At 43.2% G+C, this 24,175-nt stretch overlaps 1 protein-coding gene across 3 annotated transcripts; it reads left to right on the forward strand.

Moving 5' to 3' along the window:
- The first annotated feature begins 1,850 nt into the window (after positions 1-1,850).
- On the forward strand, positions 1,851-24,112 carry RABEPK (Rab9 effector protein with kelch motifs). 3 transcript variants are annotated; one of them, XM_025261669.3, is made up of 9 exons: positions 1,866-2,031; positions 2,984-3,055; positions 3,212-3,270; positions 5,683-5,840; positions 13,826-13,978; positions 17,757-17,918; positions 21,283-21,432; positions 23,370-23,519; positions 23,798-24,112. In XM_025261669.3, exons 3-9 carry the CDS (start codon positions 3,218-3,220, stop codon positions 24,088-24,090), a joined length of 1,119 nt encoding a protein of 372 aa, XP_025117454.2. In that variant the 5' UTR covers positions 1,866-2,031; positions 2,984-3,055; positions 3,212-3,217; the 3' UTR covers positions 24,091-24,112. The 3 variants fall into 3 exon arrangements, with proteins under 3 accessions (XP_025117456.2, XP_025117454.2, XP_006049328.2); XM_006049266.4 differs by lacking the exon at positions 2,984-3,055 and having other exon boundaries at positions 1,867-2,031; XM_025261671.3 differs by lacking the exons at positions 2,984-3,055; positions 23,370-23,519 and having other exon boundaries at positions 1,851-2,031.
- Positions 24,113-24,175: the final 63 nt, after the last annotated feature.

Below are 24,175 nucleotides of genomic sequence, written 5' to 3' on the forward strand. Positions count from 1 at the left end.
TATAACTCAGTCTTCCTGATTGTGGGTTTCTCAGGAACATAGACACAGTTGAACCAGCTCTCCAGTTTCTGGAAAGCCACCGGGAACCTGTGGTTATGAAAGAGACCAACAATAATGCAGATGAACACTTCTAACTCAGGACTGGTGTCTAGAGTTCATTACAGCTAGGAATAGCATTACATTTTACAGACACTTTCGAATTGTGGTGCTGGATAAGACTCTTGAGAGTCCCTTGAATACAAGGAGATCAAACCAGTCATTTCTAAAGGAATCAACCCTGAATATTCATTGGAAGGACTGATGCTGAAGCTCCAATATTTTAGCCATCTGATGCAAAGTGCCAACTCATTGGAAAAGACCCTGATACTGGGAAAGATTACGGACAGGAGGAGACGAGGGCAGCAGAGGATGAAATGGTTGGATGGCATCGTGGACTCAATGGACATGAGTTTGAACAAACTCTGGGAGATGGTGCAGGACAGGGAGGCCTGGCATACTGCAGTTATAGGGAGGCAGAGTCAGATACGACTCAGCTGCTAAACACTGAACAACAAGCTCTGTGTCAGTCACTGGGCACTAAGCACTTTATAAACATTAGCTCGTGTATTCCTCACCATAGCCTTGTGACAGAAATCTTTTTTTTTTTTTTTTCAGAAATCTTATTAGCTCCATTTTACAGACTGGTGACACTGGGGCCAACGAAGAGTAACTTCTATGAGAATAGCTACTCTTCTTGATGAACTTTTTGTTCCTTGCACTTTTTATGAATGTACCTAGTTACTGGTTTTTCTGTTTCATCTCCCTCCCTCCTTCCTTCTGTCTCTCTCTAATTAAGACTGTCAACTCCAAGAGGCCAGGGGGCAAGTTTGCCTGGTTCGGCATTGTTGTTGTTCGGATGCTCATTTGCAACCCCATGGACTGCAGCAAGCCAGGCTTCTCTGTCCATCACCAACTCACCAACATGCTCAAACTCATGTCCATTGAGTCAATGATGCCATCCAACCATCTCATCCTCTGTCCTCCCCTTCTCCTCCTGCCCTCAATCTTTCCCAGAATCAGGGTCTTTTTCAATGAGTAGGGTCTTTTCCAATGAGTTAGTTCTTCGCATCAGATGTCCCAAGTATTCCAGCTTCAATTTCAGCATCGGTCCTTCCAATGAATATTCAGGGTTGATTTCCTTTAGGACTGACTGGTTTGATCTTGCAGGTTCAGCATAGTGCCTGCCATAGTTACAAATGCTAATTGTGGAATGAGTCAGCTTTTTAAAGCGCCAAAGCTTGAATTGGCCTAAAGATCGCGCAGAGAAATTTACAGCCGGGAAAGCACCCTCAACTCTCCCTTTCAGAAACCATTTCTAACAACCGCTGGAAATGAAAATATCCTAGCTCCTTTAAGATAGCCCACGGGGATTTCGGTCACCTAAACAGATGCCCCGGAGAAGGCAATGGCACCCCTACTCCAGTACTCTTGCCTGGAAAATCCCATGGACAGGCGAGCCTGGTTGGCTGCAGTCCATGGGGTCGCTACGAGTCGGACACGACTGAGCGACTTCCCTTTCACTTTTCACTTTCATGCATTGGAGAAGGAAATGGCAACCCACTCCAGTGTTCTTGCCTGGCGAATCCCAGGGACGGGGGAGCCTGGTAGGCTTCCGTCTATGGGGTCGCACAGAGTCGGACACGACTGAAGCGACTTAGCAGCAGCAGCAGCAGCAGCAAACAGATGCCCAACCCCTGGCGTTTCGCTTAGAAGTCGTTTCCAAGTAGCCGTGCCTTCTTTACTCCGCCGGGGAGGTAGGGCCCGCAGGAAGACCTGGCCAGTTCAGCTCTGGAGAAATACACAAACAGGTCTTCACCTGGGACACCAGGACCCCTTACGCTCCCTTCCAAGGGCGCGCCCTGGAGACCCAGTCCTCCAGGCTGCGAGCGGTAGGCCGCCGCGCTCTTCCGGGGTCTGGAGGAGGAGCGAAGGTCTAAGACCCGCCCCCACTGGGGCGGAGCCACGGCCCAGGACTGGCCTAAACCGTCGCAGGTAATGCAGTCTGGAGCTGGGTCGGGGTGCTCCGGGACCCCGGTTGGAAGCGATCCCGGGCGGGGGCGGCTGCATCTTTTAGGGGAATGGAGCTAGGCCGGGTAGAAAACGCCGGGTAGACCTCCTCAGGCTCCGGCCCAGCCACACTGACGGACAGGAACCAGCCGGTTCTCTCCTGACCCTGTCTCCTATCGCTTATCGCTGCCACGCGGGGATGGGACTGGGGGATGGGACTGGCAGGGGCTGCTGCGGGAGGTCCCTGGCCAGGTGAAGTTTACCCCACTGAGCTTTGGGCTTTGGGAATAGCAGTTAGTGGCTTAGGCTGAAGGTTGGATTTATCCATTCACCTCCCGGAAATGTTATCTATTTTCTTTCATCATTCACTCATCCCTCACTTCTGCTCTATACCGGGCACTAGTTGGTTCTCTGAATACATCCGAGAGGCCCAGCTCCCTTGAAATTTAGTCTAGAATCTAGTCTAGAGACTTTTAAATAGATTATTACATTCCGGGTGATCCTGCAATTACGATAGCTTAATGGATACCTTAGGATGGAGAATAACTTGAGAATGTAAGAGGAAAGCAACAAATAAGGGAAGGTTTCACTAAGGATGGGACAGTTAAACTGGACTTTGGAGGTTAACCAGGAGTTTGCTAGTTGACCAGAAGGGAAGGGACGTTTCAGGTAAGGGAAGCAGCATAAGATGAAAGTTATGAAAGGCATTTCAAAGGAACAAATGTAGTAAGAACAGCTCAATATAGCAAGAAATTTAGAGTTGAGCTCCTGAAAAGGTTGAGACCAGAAGGCTTTGAATGTCATTCCGGGGCCAAGAGTTATCCTAGAGTTTGGTATTTCTCAGCTTTTTAAAGTGTTTTATCTTTTGATAAATATAAATACCTTATGACCTCCAAAATTATTTTGATATATGCCCTTTCCCCCATGAAAACCACAGACACAGAAAACTTCAAGCAAAAAAAATTCTCTAATTGGATTAAGAAAATTGTGTTATTGTTGCCTTCCAAATGTAAGTTTTTATCAAAAGGTTGGTAGTGCTTATTCAGATCAGGCCCTAGAAATGGGTGTATCAACAGGAAATTTTTTAAAATGGGAAGTAATCTCTGTGTGTTAGGTAGAAGATAATCGTCAATGTCTAAAGAGTGCCTTTCTGTCTTATGCATAGGACATCATGAAGCAGCTGCCAGTCTTGGAGCCTGGAGACAAGCCCAGGAAAGAAACATGGTCTGTAAGGAAGGATTCAGACAGAGAAACACATGAGTTTTTGTTTCATTTATAAGTAGTTTACTAACATATTTGATCATCTATGAAAAAGAGTAGAGATGAAACTGTCTGCAGTTTCTGGTAATTAGACTCAAACTGTCTGAGAAGGTCTTCGGAGGAAAGGTAGTGGGGCAATAATTATCACAGAGCAGATGTTGATTTTATTAGAATCCATTTACCAAGACGAGTAAGACACTGGCCATCTGGCATCCTCAGCTCCAGCACTGTGTCTTCCCCCAAGCTGTGACTCATTTTTTAAGGTTTTCAGGGAATTAGATTAAACTGGCTTCACTGTTTCTTGAGTGCTTGTTCAACCCACCCTTCATTCAACAACTAACACTGGCCTGACCGGCAGTTACAGTGTAGATGCTGAAGGTACAAAGGTGAATGAATAGTCTCAGTGTGGGGGCGGCTGCAGACTAACCTGGTGATGGTGATGAAAAGTGATCAGTGCTGAAGCAAGGCTCACAGAGGGCTGTAGAGAGGAGGCAGTGCTTCTGCAGGACCTTGGAGGAGAGCCTTTGATCTGCCTTCTACATGTCCACTTTTGCCCTCTACCCATCAAAAATCTGATCATGGTATTCTCTGGATTAAAAGCCTTTTGTTCCTCTGTGTTGGTCTTAGGATAGAAACCAGAGTCCATAAAATGACCCACTGGGCCCTTCATAATCTGTCCCTACCTACTTTTCCAACTTTACGACCCCCTGCTCACACTTTGTTCTCTTTCTCTTCCTTTAACGTGGTTTGCACTGTCCCACTGAGGAACTGAACAGGCTGGTCCTTCTACCTGGATCACCCTTTCCCCCCATCTTTTGTCCCTTTCTTTACCCAGCTATTAATAATGTCTACTCATACTTCAGATCTCAGTTAAAATGGGGCTTCTTTAGGAAGTCTTCTGTGACCACCCCTGTCCCCACCCAACTCTCCTTACAGAGTAGGGACCCCCTGTGATATGTTCTCATACTGTATATCCAGTTATCCTTTATAGCACAGTTGAAATGAAGTGGTTATTTGTGAAATTACCTGTTTAGTGTTTTTCTTCCCAACTAGTCTGGCAGGGCTATGAAGCAGGGACTTCTTTTGTCTTATTCACCATGTAGCTGGAGGGCTGTGTGTCCTTGAATAAGTTATTTAACCTTTCTAAGCCTCAGGTCCATAGCTGTAGAACTCTGATGATAATGGTACTGTCCTCAAAGGGGTTTTGTGCAAGTTGAGTGAAACCAGGGTTGTAGCAAAGTTAGCGGTAGGCATGGTACATGGTTAGCAGTCATTCGGGCAGTAATGTGATATGTGAATCTGGACATCAAAAGAGAGATCTGGAAAAGAAACAGATTTTGAAATCACTGATGAACATGTAGATAGGTGGTAATTGAAGGCATCAGTACATATAGAATTGATCAGATAAGCAAACCTAGACTAAGACAAAGAGAATCCATGGGGGTTGGAAGAAAGCTGGAGGGAAAGGAGTCAGAGAAGGAAACAGAAAGTGCAGCCAGACAGGTGGATAGAGAACCAAAAGGAAAGAGTCGGGAAGCCAGGCCAGGAGAAAGGTGCGAGAAGGAGGGAAGAGCCAAGAGTCCCAAATGCCAGAAAAACAGCTACAGAATTTTCTTTTCCAACCAGAAAGGTTGAAGTGTCTGCATTCAGAATAACTTTACAGAGCTGAATGAATGGATCCTGTATTTGATTTTTCAAAGAGCTAGCTTTGGCTTCCATCAGGTCAAGCTTTATGAGTAATTTGGACAAGCTCTTAAAATTCAATGAAGGATGGAGTATATTACTTGGCAGAGGAAAGCATTACTGGCTAGTGGTGGGAGCTTTGGTGCTGTTGGTTCTCACATGATTATACATAAAGCTCCGGCTATCATTTACTGAGTCATTCCCTGCCGTGTAACAAGAGTGCATCTCATTCTTCACAGGTATAATTATTGCTGTCTTCATTTTACAAATGAGGAAACTAAAGTGACTTCTAAAAGGGCATACCTGGAGAAAGCAGGAGAACTAGGACTTGAACTAGGTCTGTCTGAATGGGCAAGCCATGCTCATAAGTACCATCTTGTGCCAGGACATACCATTGAACATTTCTGTGTATCAGTTTCTGCCTCTACCACATGGGGACAATTACTAGTCCAGGGCATCCCCAGGAGGTTAATGTGAGATGAAAGTAGGGACAGAATTAAAAAATCAAAGGTTATGTGCCAAGGGACGGTACTGTTATTAATCAAAAAAATGCTGCTTTGCTAGGTATTATTTTAAAAGTCTGTGTGTGTATAAGACCCTTCTCTCTGGTGACTGTTCTATGAGGAGTGCAAAGAACACACTGCTGCATTTATTCTCTGCTCAGGCCTCCTGAATATATCCTCCCTTTGGTAGGTACACCCTGACCCTGGTTGGAGACAGCCCCTGTGCACGGGTTGGTCACAGCTGCTCATATTTACCCCCTGTTGGTGATGCCGAGAGAGGGAAGGTCTTCATTGTTGGGGGAGCAGATCCAAACAGAAGCTTCTCAGATGTGCACACCATAGATCTGGGTAAGACCAGCAATGGAGGGGACTTCCGTGGCGGTCCAGTGGTTGGGACTCCAAGTTTCCACTGTAGGGAACATGTATTTGATCCCTGGTTGGGGAACAAGGATACCTTGCCATGTGGCATGGTTAATAAAAAAAGACCACAAGCTACAGAGCAAGTGCCCTTTGGCTAGAGAGCAGGGCTTTGTGCTGCTGGCCATGATCATTCCTAAGATTATTAGTTCAAACATGTACATTACCATATATAAAATAGGTAACCAGTGGGAAATTGCTGTGTGTGAGCTCCTGGAGCTTACTCAGACTCATGTCTATCAAGTTGGTGATGCCATCCAACCATCTCATTCTCTGTCATCCCCTTCTCCTCCTATCTTCAATCTTTCCCAGCATCAGGGTCTTTTCAAATGAGTCAGTTCTTTGCATCAGGTGGCCAAAGTATTTGAGCTTCAGCTTCAGCATCAGTCCTTCCAATAAATATTCAGGACTGATTTCCTTTAGGATTGACTGGTTTGATCTCCTTGAAGTTCAAGGGACTCTCAAGAGTCTTCTCCAACACCACAATTCAAAAGCATCAATTCTTCGGTGCTCAGCTTTCTTTATAGTCCAACTCTGACATCCATACATGACTACTGGAAAAATCATAGCTATGACTAGATGGACTTTTGCTGGCAAAGTAATGTTTCTGCGTTTTAGTATCCTGCCTAGGTTGGTCATAGCTTTCTTCCAAGGTGCAAGCATCTTTTAATTTCATGGCTGCAGTCACCATCTGCAGTGATTTTGGAGCCCCCAAAAATAAAGTCTCTCACTGTTTCCATTGTTTCCCCATCTATTTGCCATGAAGTGATGGGACCAGATGCCATAATCTTCATTTTTTGAATGCTAAGTTTTAAGCCAGCTTTTTGACTCTCCTCTTTCACTTTCATTAAGAGGCTCTTTAGTTCTTCTTTGCTTTCTGCCATAAGGTGGTTTCATCTGCATATCTGAGGTTATTGATATTTCTCTAGGCAATCTTGAATCCAGCTCATGCTTCATCCAGCCTGGCATTTTGCATGACATACTCTGCATGTAAGTTAAATAAACAGTGTGACAGTATACAGCCTTGACGTACTCCTTTCCCTATTTGAAACCAGTCTGTTATTCCATGTCCAGTTCTAACTGTCCCTTCTTGACCTGCATACAGATTTCTCAAGAGGCAGGTCAGGTGGCCTGGTATTCCCATCTCTTTCAGAATATTCCACAGTTTGCTATGATCCACACAGTCAAAGGCTTTGGCATAGTCAATAAAGCTGAAGTAGATGTTTTTCTGGAACTCTCTTGCTTTTTCCATGATCCAGTGGATGTTGGCAGTTTGATCTCTGGTTCTTCTGCCTTTTCTGAAATCTAGCTTGAACATCTGGAAGTTCAGGGTTCACATACTGTTGAAGCCTGGCTTGGAGAATTTTAAACGTTACCTTACTAGCCTATGAGATAACTGCAATTGTGCAGCAGTTTGAACATTCTTTGACATTGCCTTTTTTTGGAATTGGAACGAAAACTGACCTTTTCCAGTCCTGTGGCCACTGCTGAGTTTTCCAAATTTGCTGGCATGTTGAGTGCATCACTTTCACAGCATCATCTTTTAGGATATGAAATAGCTCAACTGGAATTCTATCACTTCCACTAGCTTTGTTCATAGCGTTGCTTCCTAAGACCCACTTGACGTCAGCCAGGATGTCTGACTCTAGATGAGTGATCACACCATCATGGTTATTTGGGTCATGAAGATCTTTTTTGTATAGTTCTTCTGTATATTGTTGCCACCTCTTCTTAATATCTTCTGCTTCTGTTAGGTCCATACCATTTCTGTCCTTTATTGTGCCCATCTTTACATGAAATGTTTCCTTGGTATCTCGAATTTTCTTGAAAAGATCTCTAGTCTTTCCCATTCCATTGTTTTCCTCTATTTCTATGCACTGATAGCTGAGGAAGGCTTTCTTATCTCTAATCGCTATTCTTTGGAACTCTGCATTCAGATGGGTATATCTTTCCTTTTCTCCTTTGCCTTTAGCTTCTCTTCTTTCTCAGCTATTTGTAAGGCCTCCTCAGACAACCATTTTACCTTTTTGCATTTCTTTTTCTTGGGGATGGTCTTGATCACTGCCTCCTATACAATGTCATGAACCCCTGTCCACAGTTCTTCAGGCACTCTGTCTATCAGATCTAATCCCTTGAATCTATTTGTCACTTCCACTGTGTAATCATAAGGGATTTGATTTAGGTCATACCTGAATGGTCTAGTGCTTTCCCTACTTTCTTCAATTTAAGTCTGAATTTGGCAATAAGGAGTTCATGATCTGAGCCACAGTCAGCTCCCTGTCTTGTTTTTGCTGACTGTAGAGAGCTTCTCCATCTTTGACTGCAAAGAATATAATCAATCTGATTTCGGTGTTGACCATCTGGTGATGTCCATGTGTAGAGTCTTCTCTTGTGTTGTTGGAAGTGAGTGTTTGCTATCACCAATGCGTTCTCTTGGCAGAACTCTGTTAGTCTTTGCCCTGCTTCATTCGTATTCCAAGGCCAAATTTACCTGTTACTCCACGTATCTCTTGACTTCCTACTTTTGCATTCCAGTCCCCTATAATGAAAAGGACATATTTTTGGGGTGTTAGTTCTAGAAGGTCTTGTAGATCTTCATAAAACCATTCAGCTTCAGCTTCTCTGGCATTACTGGTTGGGGCATAGACTTGGATTACTGTGATATTGAATAGGTTTGCCTTGAAAATGAACAGAGATGATTGTGTTGTTTTTGACATTATATCCAAGTACTGCATTTTGGACTCTTTTGTTGACTATGAGGGCTACTCCATTGCTTTTAAGGGATTCTTGCCCACAGTAGTAGATACAATGGTCATCTGAGTTGAATTCACCCATTCTAGTCCATTTTAGTTCACTGAACATCACTGAAAAGTCCCTAAGAACTCAACAGACTCCAGGAATATATCCACCAAACTAAGCCCCCCTTGATTTGGGGAAAAGAATCCATTTGGAGCCCTGGACAGCTAGCCACTCATTTATCAGATGTTTCTCTAGGAGACACTGGTTCCTTTACCTCTTACATCCACATCACCAAATCCTAAATATCTCTATTTTCATCCATGTCTTTCCATTTGCATGGCTACTACTATGGTCCAAGCCTCAGTGTCTCTCAGCTACACTCTTAAAACAACCTTCTTACTGATCTGCCTGCTTCCAAACTTACTGCCTGTACAGTGCATTTTCAATACTCAGGTGAGTATTTGATAAAATATAAATCTGATTATGCCACTCCCCAGTTTCAGGCCTTCCCCAACTTCATCTCCTGGCTCTCCGAAACCCACATTTGCTCCACTGAATATCCTTCGGTTCCTTGAACTCTTTTGGTCTCCAAGCCTTTGCATATATTGTTCCATCTGCTTGGGAGACTTTTCCTTGTCATATGACTACTTTCCATCTTTCGGACCCCAGGTTAAATGTCACTTCCAGGGACTTCCCTGGTGGTTGAGACTCTGCTCTCCTAATGCAAGGAGCACACATTTGATCCCTGGGCAGAGAACTAAGATCCCACATGCCAGCGTGGAATGGCCAAAGTACATAAATAAACAAAAATGAATAAAAGAAAAGTCACTTCATTAGGAAGCTTGCCCTGGTACATCTGGACTAGTTTAGGTACTGCCACTGAAAAGGGGCGACTCTTCTGTTTTTCGTCTCTATTCCTGTGCCACCTCCTGACACATCTTCAGTACTTCCCTTCTGACTGACAAATGTGAGGGGATTTTTTTCACCACAGCAGATAATTCTGCAACACCAGCTGGATGTCCTACGACTCAGCTCAGTTCTACCTGGAGTTAGACTCCAAGCCCATAGGTGAAGGGCTCAGACCCACAAGATTCTCCCTGCTCCCCTTCAGATGCCAATCACAAGGCCACCGGCAGTTCTGACCAACCCCTTTAAATGGGAGGGTCCCCTGACACCCTCCTCAGCTTCCATTAATTTCCGGTTAATTTCCTCAAGAGGCCACCAAGCTCAGGAAAACAGCCAGACACAAGAGATGCTTAGAGCAAAGTATGTGGGGAAAGGCACTCCTGTCTTTCCCCACAAAGTATGTGGGGAAAGGGCCCCGTCCAGGTGCCCTACCTTTGCAACACTTCCATGTATTCACCAACCCGGAAACTCTCTGAACCCTGCCTTTTTTCTGAAGGAGTAATTGATTACGTTTTGGCCATTGGTGATTGTCAACCTTCATCCCTCTCCTCTCCCCAGAGCTGGGGGTGGGGGTTGTCTGTGGCTGAAAGTTCTAACCTTGTAGTCTTACGCTTTCGTCCCCTGGCAACCAGCCCCCATCTTTAGGGGCTTTCCAAAAGTCACCTTATTAACATAAACTCAGGGACTTCCCTGGTGATCCAGTGGTTAAGACTTTGTACTTCCAGTGTAGGGGGAGTGGGTTGGATCTCTGGTACGAGAAATAAGATTCCACATGCCTCATGGTGTGGCCAAAAAACCCCCATAAACTCAGGTGTGGTTAACAGGGGGTTTGTCATCAATAACCAAAGACACTTACCAGTCTTATTACTTAGGTCATCACAAAGGTTTTCAGAGCTCTTTGCCTAGAACAGATGAAGGCCAAATGTATATTTCCTAACGTAAATGACAATGACACAATCATTCTCTGTGTTTCCATAGCATCCTGTACTTTCCCATCTTTATCCCTCTTCACAACCCTGTTCACATGGGATTGTTTTCTTGTTTATCTTCCCTACCAAAGTATAAGCTCCTTGGAAACAGGGAACATGGTTATAAATATGTATTTTTTTCTTTTCTTTGCCCTGCCATGCAGCTTATTGAGCCTGGCTCACGGCAGTGAAAAGCGTCTCATCCTAACCTCTAGGCCATCAGAGAACTCTCAACATGGTTATACTACCTCTCATTGCATCCCCAGCCATTATCATAGCACCCGGCACAGAGTAGGTGCTTTATAAGTATTTGGATAAATTAATGAACTAACAAGTGACTACTGTGTACTACATAATGGCAAAAGAAAACTGCTGTGTTGTTGTTCAGTTGCTAAGTTGTGTCTGACTCTTTGTGACCCCATGGACTGCAGCACACCAGGCTTCCCTGTCCTTCGCTATCTCCCAGAGTTTGCTCAGTCTCATGTCTGTTGAGTTGATGATACTATCCAACCATCTCATCCTCTGTCGCCTCCTTCTCTTCCTGCCCTCAGTCTTTCCCAGCATCAGGGTCTTTTCCAGTGAGTCAGCTCTTTGCATCAGGTGGCCAAAGTACTGGAGCTTCAGCTTCAGCATCAGTCCTTTTAATGAATATTCAGGGTTGATTTCCTTTAGGATTGACTGGTTTGATCTCCTTGCTTTCCAAGGGACTCTCAAGAGTCTTCTTCAGAACCATAGTTCAAAAATATGTTGTTAACGTGTTTTATTAGGTTCATGTAACATGGGTGTTTTTGTTTTGATCTTAGTTGTGTATCAACCACATGTGCAGGAGTCTACTTGTAAAACTTGAAGTTGTTTGGCCTCTGTTGTAGTCTTGGAAGATCTGACATCAATAGGCCTGGATGTCTGTATAGTGACAATTTTTTGCAACTGACCTGCCGGGCTCTCATTCTCCACAATTTCCTCCAGTCCTCTGTAGGCATTTGAATTTCTACACACTGTACTAGGATTTCAAAGGTAAATTAAATCTCTTTCATCTCTCAAGAAGTTTACCATCTAGTACAGTTATAATTCTGTTGCGACTTGTTACTACTTTTGTGACTCTGGCTAAACCACCTAAACGATCTGGGGTTCAGTGTCCCATAATAACTCGCTTCACTTGGCACTTGTAATGATCTAACAAGACAATGCCTGTGAAGGCCCCATGTGAGTGGTTTACTAATTAAAATCACTAAGAAGTCAGGTATTAATAGTCTGTGGAATTGTTTTAGCCAGAAGTCCATTACCTAGAGGTAATAGAAACTGTCTTCACCAACCAAAAAAAATTAAAAACCCTAGAGAGAGAATCCATGGGCAGGGAATTTGGCCTAGCCTCGGGAGAGAGTGGAGGCGGGACTTAGACAGCTGACAAAAATTGCCTATTTTCTCCCTTATTCTGCAGGGAGATGGGGGAAATATGTTTGTTTGTTTGTTTTTTCAGTTTGACTGAACCGGGTCTTAGTTGAGGCATGCAAACTCTTGGCTGTGGCATGTGGGATCTAGTTCCCCAACCAGGGATCGAACTCAGGCCTCCTGCTTTGGGAGCTCAGAGTCCCAGTCATTGGACACCAGAGGAGTCTCTAGGGGGATCTGCTCCTTTATGTAGATGTTTCATTCTTCTCTTCTCCACACCGTGGCTTTCTCTGCTTCTCCACATGTGGTAGAAGATGGGTGCCCAAACCCAGAAATCTATTTGAATTCCAAATTCTTGGGGGAGAGGCTCTGATGGGCTCGTCTTGGGTCCGATGACTACCTTTGGCCCTATCAGCTAAAGCTAGGAAGTCAAGGTGTAGTATAACCCAGTCTCCTGGGATCTATCCCTGGGATGGGGAGATGGGACAGGTCCCATCAGATCAGATCAGTCGCTCAGTCGTGTCTGACTCTTTGCGACCCCATGAATCGCAGCACGCCAGGCCTCCCTGTCCATCACCAACTCCCGGAGTTCACCCAGACTCACGTCCATCAAGTCAGTGATGCCATCCAGCCATCTCATCTTCTGTCGTCCCCTTCTCCTCCTGCCCCCAATCCCTCCCAGCATCAGAGTCTTTTCCAATGAGTCAACTCTTCAAATGAGGTGGCCAAAGTACTGGAGTTTCAGCTTTAGCATCATTCCTTCCAAAGAAATCCCAGGGCTGATCTCCTTCAGAATGGACTGGTTGGATCTCCTTGCAGTCCAAGGGACTCTCAAGAGTCTTCTCCAACACCACAGTTCAGGAGCATCAATTCTTCGGTGCTCAGCCTTCTTCACAGTCCAACTCTCCCATCCATACATGACCACGGGAAAAACCATAGCCTTGACTAGACGAACCTTTGTTGGCAAAGTAATGTCTCTGCTTTTGAATATGCTATCTAGGTTGGTCATAACTTTCCTTCCAAGGAGTAAGCGTCTTTTAATTTCATGGTTGCAGTCACCATCTGTAGTGATTTTGGAGCCCCCAAAAATAAAGTCTGACACTGTTTCCACTGTTTCCCCATCTATTTCCCATGAAGTGGTGGGACTGGATGCCATGAATGTTTTCTGAATGTTGTTTTCTTCGTTTTCTGAATGTTGAGCTTTAAGCCCACTTTTTCACTCTCCACTTTCACTTTCATCAAGAGGCTTTTGAGTTCCTCTTCACTTTCTGCCATAAGGGTGGTGTCACCTGCATATCTGAGGTTATTGATATTTCTCCCAGCAATCTTGATTCCAGCTTGTGTTTCTTCCAGCCCAGCGTTTCTCATGATGTACTCTGCATGTAAGTTAAATAAGCAGGGTGACAATATACAGCCTTGACGTACTCCTTTTCCTATTTGGAACCAGTCTGTTGTTCCATGTCCAGTTCTAACTTGCTTCCTGACCTGCATACAGATTTCTCAAGAGGCAGGTCAGGTGGTCTGGTATTCCCATCTCTTGAAGAATTTTCCACAGTTTCTTGTGATCCACACAGTCAAAGGCTTTGGCATAGTCAATAAAGCAGAAATAGATGTTTTTCTGGAACTCTCTTGCTTTTTCTATGATCCAGCGGATGTTGGCAATTTGATCTCTGGTTCCTTTGCCTTTTCTAAAACCAGCTTGACCCCATAGAAGAGGATTTATGGACAGGCTGACAGCCCCCAAAGTGTTTGATATAAAATGTTCTGGAGGTTGACCACATTCCCTTTAAGTGATCTGCTGGTTGTTCACTTACACTTTTAACCCCTTTTTCCTTTTTCACCCTACCCCAAGTTTGTCAGCCACTATAAACCACTGGCAGCCCCAATCTAGGAACTGGGTGAAATGTTTTCTAGGAACACACCAGTGGGATTTAGCCACCTCAGAGGGCCTCCTGCCCCGGTACGAGCACACCAGCTTCATTCCCTCCTGCACACCTCACAGCATCTGGGTGTTTGGAGGGGCCGACCAGTCAGGAAATCGAAACTGCCTGCAAGTTCTGAATCCTGGTAAGTAGCTGATGGTTATTTTATTTACAAAAATGAATAAGTAAATCCAATTTCAATTCCTGTACCAAAGTCCCATTTGGATTTTACTGACTGATCCATTTAACCTTTGCTAACCTCATAGAAAAATAGACATTTCCACTTCTAATAGAATCTGAAAATCATACATGATATTTTGTTTTCCTCCTAAGTTGCACAAATTATCAACTTCTGAAAAGTCAAAGCTGAAAGAGTCTTCATAAAACAGTTATGCCAAGTGGGCAACCTGGTCTAGCGATAGGGAGTGACTTTCCTAAAGTCATCAGGGAATCAGAGCCTTGAGCAGGCTAGAATCCAAGTCACCTCTATCAGAGGTCTCAAATGGGGGTGATTGTGCCCCCCAGGGGACAGTTGGCATGTTGCACCTTGGGGCAGGGCATCTAATGTGTGGAGGCCAGAGATGCTACCATATATCCTGTAATGCAGTGGTCCCCAACCTTTTTGGCACCAGGGACCGGTTTCGTGGAAGACAAATTTTCCATGGACAGGGGTGGGAGTGGGGTGGGGTCATGGTTTGGGGATGATTCAAACTTATTACATTTGCTGTCACTTTATTTATATTATTATTACATCGGCTCCACCTCAGATCATCAGGCATTAGATCCTGGAGGCTGAGGACCCCTGCTATAATGCATAGGGCAGTCTCTCACAATAAAGAATTGTCTGGTCTAGAATGTCAATAGTGCCAAAGTTTAGAAACCCTGCTCGAGATCCTCTTAGTATGTTTCTTTTAGCCAAAAAGTGCAAAGTTCCTGACTCGTCTCACTGGCAGTTTGGTCACAGAGGAAGCAGTTTGGGGACATCACTGCTGCAAGGATGTTGCTGAGCCACCATGGGGGTGGACCTGACTTTCTGTCAGTTAGAAACACTTTTTTGTGGTTTTGCTCTTTGTAAATTTTTCAATATGCATTGAAAAATGTCTAAAAAGTGTAAATAAGTGGACAAAAGCCATCCACAATCCTATGATATTAAGGCTATTAATATCAATATAAGGCTATATTGCTATAGCCTATATATAAGGCTATTAATATTAATAACAGTTCTGTGTACTTCCTTTCTGTCTTTTCTCTGCATTTTGTAAACCTGAGATCTTTGTATTTTACCATTACACTGTTGTGTCTTTTTAATTTCATAAAAAGCACAGAAATGACTCCCTATCAACAAAGCTTTGCTAAAATCATTTTTAATGGCTGTATAACACTCAATTTTATGATGATACCATAATTCCTCTGTTTTTTTTTTTTAACATGTAGGCTGTCTTCAGATTTTTATCATTATAAATAACAAAGTAGTGAATATCTTTGTTCAGAAGTCACTGAAAATGTATTTCAAATTATTGCCTTAGAATTCATGCCCAGAAATAAAAGAACTAGATAAAACCCTGGACTTTGCTTTTCTTTTTTTGTTACTTTAAGGCTTTTAGTACATGCTATCAAATTGTTCTCCAGGAAGACTTTATTTAATTTTCTTTTTTGGCCACATTGCACAGTTTGTGCAATCCCAATTCCCTGACCCAGGATTGTACCTGGGCCCAGAGAATGAAAGCCCAGAATCCTAACCACTAAGCCACCAGGGGACTCCATCTCTAGAAGGATTTTTTTCAACTTATCCTCTCTCCAATTGTGTTTAATAGTTCTTGTTTCACTCCTGACTGGCACTGAATTTATCATTTTTAAGCACTGCTAATTTGATGGGCAAAAGTAAAAAAAAAAAACAAACAATTGCATCTAATTGTTTAAATATGCAGTTTGTTCATTACTAGTAACCTGGACATTTTTCATGTAACAGTCAGCTCTTGCCTGGTTACCTCTGTCAACGATAGGTTTACTCGTACAACAGTTGGTCTTCTCTGTCATTCTGGGACAGTAATAATTTCTATCGTGTTAGGTTTGGCAAGAATTAACTCACGTCTGGCTCATAGTTAACATTCAGTAATTGTTGTGGTTGATGTAGCTATGGTTTGACAGATGGAAATCAGTTCCAGAGCCCTGGCCTCTCAATTTTTCAGTGATGGCATCTATTTTAAATAAAATACAGTAAGAATTTGGAAAGCTTCTGTCAAAGAAATTGACTTTCCACCAGATCCTTTCCTGTCCTGAAAAGTATAGTTTGACACCGTGACCAAGAAATATGAATGATATAAGTGAATCATTAATTTCTTGTGTTACTAAGGCAAGTTCCTCAGTCTTAGGACTCCTTTCTGATTATTTGTGCTAGCATTTGACTTTGTAGCCACACAATCTCAATTTTATGACAGTACCATAATTCCTCTGTTTTGTTTTGTTTTTTATTCTGAAGGTTGTGTGCTTTCTAACTCCTCCTAAGATCTAAAAGTTCCCCAAGATCTGTAGCTATAGAGGCAATTACATTATGCTTTGTTATTTCAGTTTTTAGTTTTTGTTGTTTGTTTTTTTTGGCTATGAAGTTTGTGGGATATTCGTTCACCAACCAGGGATCGAACCCAAGACACCTGCAGTGGAAGCCAGGAGTCTTAATCACTGGACTGTCAGGAAAGTCCCCATTATCCTTTGGATATAGGCTGAGACTTGTTTGGTCTCCAGGTTCATGTTTTGAGTCCCACACATACTACAAATGCTTCATGCACCACTTTGTATATTGAATGAAGACCTTTACACAAGACACAGAATTTCCCAGTCAAGAAATAATTCCTGGGAATTCCCTGATGGTCCAGTGGTTAAGACTTGGAGTTTTCACTGCCGTGGGCTTGGGTTTAATCCCTGGTCGGGGAACTAAAATCCCACAAGCCATGCAGCATGGCAGAAAGGAAGGAAGGAAGAAAGAAAAGAAGTAGTGGAATGACTGTAGGAGTTTTGACAGATCTGTGTTCAGAGCCCTGCCCTACTACTCACCAACACTGTGACTGGGGGAAAGGATTTAAACTTTCTGAGCTTCAGTTCCTTCATCTGCCAAGTGGGGATACTTTCCACCTGCTCCCAGGATTGCCCGAGGATGATGGAGATGGTGGGGTGCTCAGGGCAGTGATTCTGCCCACAGAAGGTGCTCAGTTACCACTTGTGTTTCTGTAAAATGTGTGCTTCCTTTTGAAAAAAAAAAAATGAGCTTCCGTTCACCCGCCCAGGTGGTAGAACTTCATTCTCAAGTCAGAAGAGTGGAATATACATAGATCTTGATGTTGAAATGGAATTTGAATCCCAACTCAGCCATTTACTGGTCATGCCATCTTAAATGAGTGACTTAATCTATCTCTGCTTCAATTCCTTATCTGTAAATGGGGGAAGAAATATTTATTTTGCACATAGTGTTTAGTGGGGAAAATTACTACTACTACTATTACGACTACTACTACTAAGACTGTAATGATATTGTCCACTTTTTTTTAATGGCCACATATCCTGAGAAACTGCTTTCTTGCATCCAGTGGGAATGAGTTTGCTCAATGTTGGGCTACTCTGGGTGGGCACAGGGCAGGACAGTCAGCAAAGGGGAATAGGGTGCAGAAAGGATGTTTAATGCTTCCAAAAACAAATTGTCCTCCTTATTGTACCTGTGGCTTTTCACTCGTGGGAATTTGGGTCTATCTGGACACATTCTGAGTGTTGTCCCCTACCCCTCCTTGAATTTGATGGCAGGAGATCCCTGCCTAGACCTACCCTGTCCCTCTTGGGGATTGGGGTTTGCCAAGTGACCCTACCCAGCCTCAGAGTCAATGTCTGAAGCTCTCAGCCTGGGGATTTAGATGCCTACCTTCTCTCTGGACCAGATACCAGGACTTGGACTACCCCAGAGGTGACCGGCCCACCGCCATCCCCAAGAACATTCCACACGTCATCGGCAGCCATTGGAGACCAGCTGTATGTCTTTGGGGGCGGAGAGAGAGGTGCCCAGCCCGTGCAGGATGTGCAGCTTCATGTGTTTGACGCAAGTATGAATGGGGTGGGAGACCCCTGGGGCCACCTCCTACCTGGTCAGGGCTGCCCTGGCCTGCAGCTTACCTGATGCAGGAAACAGATTAGAAAATGACAACCTGGCTGTGGGTCTCAATTCTAGACTTCTTCAGTATATCTCTTAGCTGATATCTTCTGCTGCTACTGCTAAGTCGCTTAAGTCGTGTCCGACTCTGTGAGACCCCATAGACAGCAGCCCTCCAGGCTTCCCCGTCCCTGGGATTCTCCAGGCAAGAACACTGGAGTGGGTCACCATTTCCTTCTCCAATGCAGGAAAGTGAAAAGTGAAAGTGAAGTCGCTCAGTCGTGTTCGACTCTAGCGACCCCGTGGACTGCAGCCTACCAGGCTCCTCCGTCCATGGGATTTTCCAGGCAAAAGTACTGGAGTGGGGTGCCATTGCCTTCTCCGATATCTTCTACCCATTGCTAAAATTGCATTTAAAGAGGAATAACTGATCAATTTAAAAAATGTAGACAGTATATTTTATCAAGCAAAAAAGAAAAAAGTTTCTCCTTAGGCCTTTCCTTCCCACTGTCCCGATAGAGGTAAATACTGTTAGCTATTCCTAATAGTCTAACTTCCAGATTTTTCTGTGCATTTATAAATCATATGCACATGTATATGTGAACACCTATGAATTTTTTATGAACTTTGAAATTATATGAAAACTTAAAACACACACATGAAAATACTAATTATAAATACTGTTCTGCCTTTTAGTTTTGTGGGTCTAAAGGTAGATCTTGGGGGCTTCCCTGATATCAGGCTCAGTGGTAAAGACTCCACCTGCAAGGCAGGAGACTCGGGTTCAGTCCCTAGGTTGGGAAGATCCCCTAGAGGAGGAAATGGCAGTCCACTCCAGTATTCTTGCCTGGAGAATCCCGTGGACAGAGGAGCCTGGCGGGCTATCGTCCATATGGTTGCAAAGAGTCGAACACAACTGAGCGACTAAACATGCATGCATGCAAGGGTAGATCTTAGTTGAAAGCATAAACTTTGAAGCCACAGGAAGTGGACTTGGAACCAGATCTGACATCTACTTTCTGTATCACTTTAGACTAATTTCTTAATCTCTCTAGGCCTTAGTTTGCTATAAAATGGAGATAGTAATAGTGCCTAACACAAAGAATTGGAAAGATTAAATGAGATAATGTGATACAGTGTATAGCAGTTCTGACACATAGGAAACACCTAATAAATTTTCACTGTATTATTATTTCTTCATTTAATCACACATCATGGATCTCTCCTAAGCCAACAATTTCCTTGCAAAGCATATTTTTCTGTGGGCATCCTTTATTCATTCAGTCATTTTCCTATAGATTGCTAACAGTGTTACAGTGAATATATACATTAATTTATGTATGTGTTACAATGTTTAGGGCTCCCCAGGTGGTGCTAATGGTAGAGAACACGCCTGCCAATGCAAGAGATGCAGGTTCAATCCCTGGGTCAGGAGAATCCCCTAAAGGAGGGCATGGTAATCCACTCCAGTATTCACGCCTGAAGAATCCCATGGACAGAGGAGCCTGGCAGGCTACTGTCCATAGGGTCACAAAGAGTTAGATATGACTGAAGTGACTTAGCACAGCACACAACATTTAATGTGGAATAGATGCTGAGGAGTGGAATCACTGGGTCAAAATTGTATGAATATTTAATATATTTAATATTGTAAGACCTTTTGCCAATCTTTTGTCTAAGTAGTGTTTATTTACATTTCTTTCTTTTAGTAGTGGGCATTTATGAATAATGCTTTACAAATATCATGTAACAAAAATAATTTTCCTGTGTTTTTACACCTTTTTTGAAAAAAGGCAATAAGCAAAATTGAAAACTTAAAGTTTAAATTAAAATTATTACATGTCACGATATGAATTTTTCCAGAAAAAATGGACTCAGATTCTTTTAAAGCAGTTTTAAAAAAATATTGGCTTTGAATACATAAAACTGTGAGAAAAAATATATGTACATATATATATGCCTACATATATGTGTTGTGTGTATATATATAATTCTATAACCTCAAAATTGTTAACATTTCAGTGCAATTATGGTCCTTTTTTTAAAAATAGTAGAGATAATTCTAGATGTGCTATTGTGTCTTGTATTTTTCACTTAAGCATTTCCCCAGTAATCACAAAGTTTTCTCAGTGGTTTTATTTATTTTATTTTATTTAACTTTATAATATTGTATTGGTTTTGCCATATATCAAAATGAATCTTCTCTGTTTTTAATGAGCACATAATATTCTATTATAACTGTAGCAATAACTCACTCATTCACCTGTTAATGGACTTAGGGGCTATTTCCAGTTCTCCCCTATTATTAATATAAACAATACTGTGGTAAACATACTTACCACTTAAGTATGTATATGCATCAACTTTCTCAGGTTATTTCAAATTGTATTTCTTGGAACACTGAGGGCTCTGTGAACAACCTTCAGGCATGTTGCAAATGGTAATTCAGAGATAAATTGTTTGTCAGGCTTTTGTCTAAGATAATTTTTGTAGCACTCCTTTAAGGCTTTTCTGGTATGTTGAAGTGATTGATTTTCCTCAATTCTATACATGTACAATTTTGAAGATATGAAGGGTTATCAACAGGTAGAACGCATCTGCTCTACTAGGATCATACTCATATTAATAACTCTCATGTACTGAGTCCTTTCTTTGTGCCTGTGCTTTACATATATCATCTCATTTAATCCACACTTCAACCCTGAGAGGTAGGTATTACTGGGTACTCTCTTTCTCTTCATTTTATAGCTGCACTAACTGAAGCTTAGAAAATTAACATGTGCAAGGCCACATAATTATTCAGTGAAATAACCCAGTTTTAACTCCAAATCCTATATTCTAATCATTATCCTATACAACCACTTCAGGAGGCCCTGCTAACTTTAAAAGTAGTAATATTTTTTTTCCCTACTCTTCCAGCTAATCAATTAAGGATATTGTTTTGAAAAAGAGAATACTCTGAAGGTCTGTCCCAGAAGAAGGAAGCTCATTCTTTTTAATTTTGGGGCAGTTCAAGGTTAAAGAAACTTAAGGGAGGTATTTTTTAAATTCAAAACACAAAGTGGTTCCTTAATGCCCAGTGGAAAGGGTAGGCATATTAGGTAGTGAACGCTCCAGTCCTGGACACGCATCAGCAGAGGCTGTAAAGGTTGTGTATGGAGGGAGCCCTGGGTTGGGCTGGCAAGTCGCAGTGAATGACCCCCAGGCCACTCTCTGTTCAGCGCATCTCCACTTGCTGGGAGGTGAGGCTTAGGTATAGTCCTCACATTTTTGCTTCATACTTTTGTCACCTTATGTCATGGGATTTATTTTTCCAGACACCCTGACCTGGTCACAACCAGAGACACATGGAAAACCTCCATCCCCCCGACATGGTCACGTGATGGTGGCAGCAGGGACAAAGCTCTTCATCCATGGAGGCTTGGCAGGGGACAATTTCTATGATGATCTCCATTGCATTGATATCAGTAAGTAGGGTAGGGGGCATGGGGGCTTGCTTGTCTGCTTAAAATTAAATAAAATATACTTTGACTAGAGCCTTGCTCTCAACCAGCCAGTAGAATCTTTGCTAGATTCTCTCAAATGTGACCTGAATAATAATAATAATAAAAGCAAGTCTTTCCTAAGTGTTTGCCATGTATTGGGTTGACCAGAAAGTCTGTCCAAGTTTTTCTGTAAGATCTTACAGAAAATTCATCATGAATTTTCTGGCCAACCCAAGACCTCTCCATTAATTCTTTCTTATCCTTCCAACAACCCTGCTCTTTCATTAAAATTCATTGTGTCTTGTGCTTCCCGAAGGACTGGATTTCTTTCAAGTTGTAGCCTTTAATTCTCTGGGTAACTTTTAGAGTGTGTCTGGAGGTGGACAACCAGAACTGTCATGCTAAATTGTTAAAAAATGCTGAGAAAAGGAAAGTTAGGAATAAACATGAGTATTGTCTTTAAGCGTTTGAATGACCTCAAAAAAGTCCCGAGAGGCTGGACACTTTTGGGGTCATTCTTCCAGACTCTGAAGTCCCTTAGGGCAGGGACTTTGTCTCTTCTTCCCTTAGTGTATTTCCATCATTGAGTACAATGTCTGGCGGGTCGCAGATGATGAGTGTATATCTGTAAAGAGTGGACAGATAGGGACTTCCCTGGTGGTCCAGTGGTTAAGACTTCACGGTTCCACTGCAGGGGCATAGGTATGACTCCTTGCTGGAGAACTAAGATCCTGCCTGCCACACAGTGCAACCAAAAAAAAAAAGTGGACAGAAAAACAAATGAACATAATCTGCAGTGCTCCAGACTACAGGAATTGGAACCATGGGCAGAAGGCATGAGAACTGCTGTGCAAGTATCAGGCTACCTTGCCAAACAGTGGGTTCTCTGATTTGGTGACATTGGAGGCTGGCTGACACTGGCTGGGATTCCCACACTGGCAAGGATATTTGGCTGGACTCGGTGATTCTCCCTTCCAACCCAGTTGCTGGACCCCTGCCTTGAACTGACAGATGGAAAATATCTTCACAGGAGCATTCCTTGCAGGCAGGCAAACAGGGTTGTAATGCTTATTTTTAAAAAAGTCCTTTTCTCTTGTAGGAGGAACTATTTCCTAGCTATTTTTCCTCCTTTCCTATCCAGGTTGTTCTCTAAAACCTAAAATCTGGTGAGGTCCTGCCTCCTTTAAATGCTTGTCTGAAAAGTTGCAACTATCTGCAGAAATAGGTAGGAAATAGGTGCTGAGGCAGCACGTTTCAGTGTAGAGAACACAGATCTGGGAGTCAGACCTGAGTGCAGTTCCAGCTGTGCCACCTGCTAGCTGTGGGACTTCTTCCCCTCTCTAATCCTGTTTCTTCATCTGCAAGAAGAAAGAAAGTAGGCAGAAGTGAGTAATAGCAATTTTATGCAGCTATGAGAATAAAGTAAACCAGATTTTTGAAGTGTCTAGTCAGCACTCACAAAGTTGCAAAGTAACTGTTACTGTTTCAGACATGCATGTGTGTGCACATACAGGCATGCTTGCGCACGCGTGTGCACATGTGCACGTGCGCACGCACACACACACACACACACACCCTTACCTGCTCCTAGGCTCCTATGGAGTTAATGGTGATGGTCACCAAAGCTTAGATCACATTCCTCAGTGTGCTCCGAAGACCACCTACATCAGAATCACCTGGGGATGCTTGTCACAACTATAGATGGCTGAGCCCCCTCCTTCCCTCCCTCTCTGGACTATCCAGACAGAATTTCAAGCTCCCCCAAGGAATTTTTGTGCACGCCAAACCTTGCTCTATTATCTTGAGAACTCTTCAGTGAGTGAAGTTCAGGGGTTGGTTTGCAAACTGCAGACGTCTGACAGGTTCCGTCTGAAACCATTGTCTAGGCCAGGTTTTGCCCACTTTCCGTCTCTTGGCAGGTGACATGAAGTGGCAGAAGCTAAGGCCCACTGGGGCAGCTCCCACAGGCTGTGCTGCCCACTCAGCTGTGGCTGTGGGGAAACACCTGTATGTCTTCGGAGGAATGACTCCCACAGGAGCCCTGAATACAATGTACCAGTATCACATAGGTGAGCAGATGTTCACTGTGGGTCTTTAAACAAGTATCACCCTTCTTTGAAACTATCACAATGCTTCGGTCTTTCAATTTGGCCACTCCACATCTAAGGCCGAAGGAATAAAAACCAGACTTTCAGGGAATGACATCATCAAAGCAGTAAGAGTACCATTAGGGTACCCCACCCCCCCACCCCCGACTTTTCCTGTTTCTTTTAGGGCTCAGGTGATACAGCACATCACTGAACATTTTTGGAAATTTAACAGACTCTTTTTTTTCCCCAAAAAATAGAAAAGCAGCATTGGACCTTGCTTAAATTTGAGAATTCTCCACCCACTGGACGGTTGGACCATTCCATGTGTATCATTCCATGGCCAGGGACGTGTACTTCTGAGAAAGAAGATTCAAATTCTGCCACTGTAAACTGTGATGCTGAGAAAGGGGATTCCACTGAGAAAGGAGTGACTCAAGGTGGTGACTCACGGGAGGGAAGTCAGGCTGACACGCTGCTCTGTTTTGTGTTTGGTGGAATGAATACAGAGGGGGAAATCTATGACGATTGTATTGTGACTGCAGTTGATTAATAAAACCCACGTTTTTACTGCTTTTAAATGTCAATTACTTGCAGAAAAGTTCAGTGAAACAGTTGTTTTTGTATCTCCAAAATTG

Source organism: Bubalus bubalis, chromosome 12 (assembly GCF_019923935.1).
Source record: "Bubalus bubalis isolate 160015118507 breed Murrah chromosome 12, NDDB_SH_1, whole genome shotgun sequence".
NCBI lineage: Eukaryota > Metazoa > Chordata > Mammalia > Artiodactyla > Bovidae > Bubalus > Bubalus bubalis.

Bases quoted from the DNA above. Each gene is read 5' to 3' on its own strand.
- RABEPK (XM_025261669.3), top strand. From the start codon at position 3,218: ATGAAGCAGCTGCCAGTCTTGGAGCCTGGAGACAAGCCCAGGAAAGAA. The intron at 5,841-13,825 runs GTAAGACCAGCA...AATGTTTTCTAG, and splicing joins TGTGCACACCATAGATCTGG to GAACACACCAGTGGGATTTA. The intron at 13,979-17,756 runs GTAAGTAGCTGA...TCTCTGGACCAG, and splicing joins CCTGCAAGTTCTGAATCCTG to ATACCAGGACTTGGACTACC.